Source organism: Saccostrea cucullata, unplaced genomic scaffold (genome assembly GCF_032062105.1).
Source record: "Saccostrea cucullata isolate Sc308-1 unplaced genomic scaffold, CSIRO_AGI_Scuc_v1 ctg396, whole genome shotgun sequence".
Lineage (NCBI taxonomy): Eukaryota > Metazoa > Mollusca > Bivalvia > Ostreida > Ostreidae > Saccostrea > Saccostrea cuccullata.
This window is the reverse complement of record NW_026933195.1, coordinates 83,471-89,864: the sequence shown is the minus strand read 5'-3', so window position 1 is coordinate 89,864 and position 6,394 is coordinate 83,471. Positions and strand designations below refer to the sequence as shown.

At 33.1% G+C, this 6,394-nt stretch overlaps 1 protein-coding gene across 1 annotated transcript; it reads left to right on the top strand.

Moving 5' to 3' along the window:
- Positions 1 to 1,080: 1,080 nt before the first annotated feature.
- LOC134237580 (15-hydroxyprostaglandin dehydrogenase [NAD(+)]-like) lies at positions 1,081 to 6,394 on the top strand. The gene is made up of 7 exons (XM_062719679.1): positions 1,081 to 1,359; positions 2,392 to 2,512; positions 2,877 to 2,989; positions 3,368 to 3,464; positions 3,911 to 3,987; positions 4,091 to 4,242; positions 5,873 to 6,394. The coding sequence occupies exons 1-7, from the start codon at positions 1,267 to 1,269 to the stop codon at positions 5,997 to 5,999; spliced, it is 780 nt and encodes a 259-aa protein (XP_062575663.1). The 5' UTR covers positions 1,081 to 1,266; the 3' UTR covers positions 6,000 to 6,394.

The following is a 6,394-nucleotide window of genomic DNA, read 5'->3' as shown; positions in this document are numbered from 1 at the left end:
CCAACTATCTGATTGGTTCAAACTGGATCACATGATCAAGTATAAAAAGTGTTACGGACTGGATGTTTCTATTTAACGTCAAGATCTAGTAAATAACTTGAGACTAATTTTTTGGTGCTAGATCCATTATGACGTCATAATCAATTTCGACTTTCTTTTTCCCGTACTTTACGGCTTTTGCAGAATTATGTAGAAAATAAGGTGTTTTCATGTCATTCAATTTGAAATCATATGAAAACTAAACCGGATACCTATATTAAATTTGATATTGATTTAAAGAAGAAAAATACTAATTACCGTTTTCTGAGAGACTTTCTTGCCCTTTGCCGAATACAAAAAAAACTCCCATATTCATGGCTATTTTTCTTAATTTTTCATTGAAAATGACAGTTTAAAATACAGTTTTTCATCTTGTTTACCTACAAATTATGCTTTTTGACCAAGCTAAAGTTGTACAGCATCAATAAAGGAATTTATTTCTCAAGTTTGATAAATCTGTAAATTTAGGCTGTTTCTAAATTGATCCATTGTGAAGCAACAATAGTGCTGACGTCACAATACTCTTTATAGACTGGATGTTTCTAAAAACAGATACTGTAGCTGGTTTTCGTTACTGTGGCGTCATAATGCTATGACATAACAATGCCTTGTATGAGAAGGTACTCAGTATTATAAAGAAGGATTTTAAGACATGTCTTATTAACTGATAAAAAATAATAAAACAATTGTAGCCTTTTGATTCGGTACAATCCCTCGATATATAGACAATCCGCACTTCGTTTTATATATCGAGGGATTGACCTCATCAAAAGGCTATAATTGTATAATCGTAAGCTTTTTTGTGAAAAGGGCAAAAGGGCTGTGGTTTTGTGAGAAATTCAATCCGGTTTTAACAGAAGGAGGGGGGGAGTAGCTTTTATCTATGAATTTGCAAATGCCTTGGCGATATCCCAGAAGTAAAATATTTTATCTGCATTCATTTGTTGGATTGTATAAGATTGTTATCCTAAAATAATCCTACATAACTTGGTAAAATATTTATATTTATAGCTGCAGTTCGCTTCCATACTTTATTTCTTATTCAAGCGAGATAACTCTAGATTCGACACCAATCTCGACCTACATGTATAAAGACCTTTTACATATTCCAGGGTCTCTGTATTATATTACCCATAGATCTCCTGTGTGTGTCAGTAACTTACATTTAAGAATGATTTAATAAGATAATAAAATTCGGAGGAAAAAAACAACAGGACCCAATAGAGGATGTTGCTGGAGGGTAAGGTTGCCCTAATTACAGGAGGGGCACGGGGCCTGGGTAAGGCGTTCGCCGAGGAACTGCTCAAAAATAAAGTCAAGGTACTCTATTAGAGTTTATTAATTTTTAGTAAATTCAATAATTTTATTATATTTATAACTTGAAATGCAATTGAAATTGTTAAAATCAGGATTTTTAAAAAAAATATCTACTTTTGTTTTGATATAGACTATTAATATTACCCTGGGTGATATTCAAAAAACTTATTATATTTAATTAATTAATATTCAATTTAATTTACACTATTGATTAATTAATATTTTATATATGAAATAATTGTAAATTTTATACGAGACTTTTTCTGCATATTTCTGTGTTGTATTTGTAGTCTCACATGCTGAGCAGAACACTTTCTTATTGTCTTTCTTCTGCATGCATATATGCACGATATTTAGCATGGCCGTGACTTTACCAAGTGATATAATTTCTGGTTATGACTTGAAACTTTATATGTCTCTGCTTGAAATCACATTTATTTTAGAATATTTATTGCATCTTATAATTTCCCTTTAAATATTATATAAACAAATGTGTTGCCTAAAACTGAAACATTCGGATCATTCTGACACATTCCCATTCATAAAATTATGATAGTTTATAGAGATTCTTTTAATTGAACTTTTTAACTATTGCAGATGATATTATATTTCTATAAGCCCTCTCTTTAAAAAATTTTGGTTGCCCTCTCCCGACTGACTGGCTAAAATGGCCCGACTCAAAACTTTTTTTTTCTTTACATTCAAGGACACGATTTTTTTTTTTCATTTTATTACTCTTCTGGAAAAAAGATTTTCCACCTACCTACCGACCCAATAGTTTTACCCTGAGTCGACAAACAAACATTCCATGTGTTTTAAAGATGGCCTTACAGATTTACATTAGTACTTAACTTATACGCAGGTACACACACAAAAGGGATCTTTCGACAGCTAGGAGCCTAGGACCCTGTTTTACTTTTACTAATTATAGGTATAAATAATGAACTTTAGAACAGAGGAGATTGAAGGAAATAAATGAAGACTTTTTGCTTTGTATTATAAAAAAAATTACATGACTCCAGTTCATTTTCATAGGTTTGTATATGCGACTTGAACTCCAATACCGGTGAAAAAACTATCCAAGAATGGAAACCAAGGTATGGAAACAATGCCATGTTTCTACGATGTGATGTCACGAATCATGAGCAATTCGAAGGTAATTTTTGCCCCTATTTTTCAGTTGAAAAAAAAAGGCACACAGAAAGTATTTTGTACATTGCTGCAACAATATACATGTAATGTAGCCATAGAATGTCATCATTGATATTGATAATATCTAATATTTCCTTGAGAAAAAAAAACAAATAAATGAAAATATAGTCTAGTACCATCGTTGGCAAACCATGGCCAAAATGTACGATCCTCTCCCAATCTGGTAGGAGAGAGCTATATGCGGACTCCGGACCGTGGCTTGAGACGATGGTCTTAGTATACTAGCATTGCTGATTGCAGTAACCTATCTTCAGTCTTTCTGGAAAAAAAGAAATTAGCGATCACGATCATGTTATTTGATTTGCCAGATGTCTTCAAACTGACCATTGCCCGGTTTAGGAGGCTGGACATTGTTGTGAATAATGCCGGGGTCCTCAATGAAGGCCAGTCATCTTGGAGAACTACCATCATGGTCAACGTGGTAAGTACACTTCACTTCTAATACCAAGTTTTATTTTCTACTTTAAATCTCTCCTTTTTCATTCCTTGTTGACGAGAATCGTTATCATTTATGCGTACAAAAAACTCATGAAATATCAAAATTTAGACTAGTTATTTTTATGCTGAAATGTTTTTCTGTTAGCCACACTTTTCAATATTGAGGAAGATGTATAATTATATCCCTTTGTCGAAGCATACATGAAGTTTCATGAGTTCCAAGCAAAAGGTTGACAAGCCCCTAATGGCACAACATTTGATGTGGAATATTGAAAAAAGAGGAAGAAGTACATGGACATCTATTAATTACAAACATTTCTTTTTGTTAAAATATTATCTCATATTAAATTTCTATAATCAGATTGGTGTGATAGAGGGTACGAAACTGGCAGAAAAGTACATGACCAAACAGCAAGACGGTGGAGGGGGCGTGGTCCTCAATGTCGCGTCCACAGCAGGTGCCCGTCTTCCATACTGAACAGATTCTCCGTGATAAGAAATATAACTCTATTATCTATATGTTTTTTTTAAATGAACTCTGTAGCCCAAGATAATTCGTGTCATTTTTTGACAATATGATTACTTAAATATTACTGTACTTTAAAAAATGGAATTTTAAATAAAATATGTGCATTTAAATATTCAAATATTTATCATCAGCATACTGTTACATGTAACATAACTGTATTTTAAAATTAATCACACTCTTTGTATACGCATAATAAATTGCTTCAAAGTTTATGATTTTCAAAAAAGAAATTTATTATTAAAATGCTCATAACTTCAACTTACCGTGATAGACAAAATTTGACAGAAATGACTCTTTGGCCATTGGAATTTGAGCCATTTATGCATCTGAGAGTTATCTCTCTTTTCATATGTTTGATGAATTTTCCCCCCTTAGGTTTAACCCCGGTGTTTTTTATGCCTGTATACACAGCCTCCAAGTATAGCGTCGTAGGATTTACTAGAAGTGTTGCGGTAAGCGATATTTTTTGATTACGAGAAACTTATATTTTAACGAAGAATCAAAACTATAGGATAATATAACTGTTCTGATTTTTATCTAATTAACTTGTCTTAGATGAATGCGGACATCTTCAGTACGGGTATGAGGTATGTCTGTCTGTGTCCAGGTTTCACCGAGACAAAAATGTTAGTGGAGGGAGTGAACGAAGAGGGAATAGCCGGAAATGATAAAGCGCAGGAAATTTTGCAGAGCGCAGGCACGAACACGTGAGTAGATTTTTGGTTTATTTAAGGAATCACTGTCTAAGTTTTAGTAGCCTATGCCAGGGACATCAGCGATAGTTGGAAACGTGGGACAATTTGCATAACGGCGAAGCCTTTTATGCATAAATGATCACAATTTTTCCAACTATCGTTGAGGTCTCTGGCAAACTATACTAACTAGACAGTGATTATTTTATTGTGAAAGAAAATTATGAATTTGGATTTTAAAAATATCACATATATATTGATTGACTTGTTTTGTGAATTAGGTATGGAAGAAAATTGTAACCTAAATATTTCCATTCCTAATTTTTTTCTCTGTGATAAATCTTTGAAAGTTAGCGAAATGGATTGTTTAATAATTCTATCGGAATGTAAATTAGGCAGGTCGATAGGTCAGGTCTCGTGCGCATCTGTCTGTGTGTCTGACGCTAAGGAGGCCAAATATGCATGTAAATCTTGTGCGGCTGCCATTGTGTTTGATGTCCGTGGCCAAGGAATATTGAAATTGGCATGGGAGTCCTCGAGTGATTTAAATCTATTTCTACATTTTTAAAATCTATAAAATCTACAATTTTATTTCACAATGAAATGGAAATATAAGGAATATGCCAGGGACATCAACGATAGTGGGAAACATGGGATAATTTATTCGCCCTTTATGCAAATTATCCCATGTTTCCTACTATCGTTGATTCCCTGGCATACCATACTAACTAGACTGATTTCTTAAATACCATTCAAGTATATCGTGGTATGTCATGTATTAGTTTAATGTTATTGAACAAATGACTCATATAAAAGGTTACTACAGGATTTTTTTCCTATATTGTGCCAAGACGTGGGATATTTAATCCTACATGTAGCTTCAAGACGTGGAATATATTGTGCTGCATTTAGTAGGAGTTTTTGTCGTGTGGGAGAAATAATCCCATTTTTGCAACAACCATGGGATTTCTTCCCACATGGGACAAATTATCCCATGGTATTATTTGTCCCGTGGGATTTTGGTTGGATTTCAAAAATCTCCCGCATTCTCCCATGGGATTTTAAATTTTGGGAGAAGTTTATAAGAAAATTACAACGTTGTGAAAGTTGAGATTGACATGATTAGATTAGAATAAAAAAATCCCGCCAAACTTCAGGAAAATTTTTTAAATTATGTCTTTCCGAAAGGGTACCAAAAAGTCCGGACTTTGTTGTGACCGGACTTAAATGTGGCAGTGTTATATACTAATAGATTTAATAACACAAGGTCTCCAATCACAGACACCTGACGTTACTTATTTTTCTTTTAATAAAAAAATATACCCTAACCTTATTATAAGGTAAGGGTATATTTTTTTTATTGAAAGAAAAATAAGTAACGTTAAGTGCCTGTATCTCCAGTGTCAATTTAAGTAGTCACCGCCCAGTGACTCAAACACAAAGACAGCCGCACGAGATTTTCATGCATATTAGGCCTCCTTAGCTCCTAACCTATCTCTTGGTAAAATTTACATTACTGTAGAATGATCAAGAAATCAACTCTAGTAACTTTCAAAGAGTTACATGTATCACAGAGAAAACAGATAGAGATGGAAATATATTAGATTTAAAAAGGTAAAAATGGATTTTTTTTTGTTTTCAATAGAGTCGAGTCCGTTGTTCAAGCTTTCATGCAGTTATTGACGACGGAAAACAACAATGGAGGGGTGATGGCCGTGACAAAACAGAAGGGAATACAGTATCACGGACGGCGGAGAACCAACAAACTGTAGGGAACCAGTTAGCTGTCTAGAAGAAGATGATTTATAAATACAATTAATGCAATGATGTTCAGTCAGTGTGCCATTTTGCGATTTGTAAACTTTGGGGCTCTTTCTTGAAAGCTGATTAAAACTTGCTTTACTCTAATGTTTACAAATGAATTAGATAACAATGAAACTGTTAAATAAGTTGTCATATATGCTTATAAAATGTGTATATATGAGTCTCATGTTTATCAGTTGAAGTTCTTCCTCTAACGATAAATTGTGCCATAGTAAAGAATGAAATCAAACCATGTGATACATTTTTAATTGATGATAAATACATATATTTGTATCTGTAAAATATTTTGAATTTTTATATCTAGTATATAAATGCATTAATTAAAACATGGATTTTCAGTTTA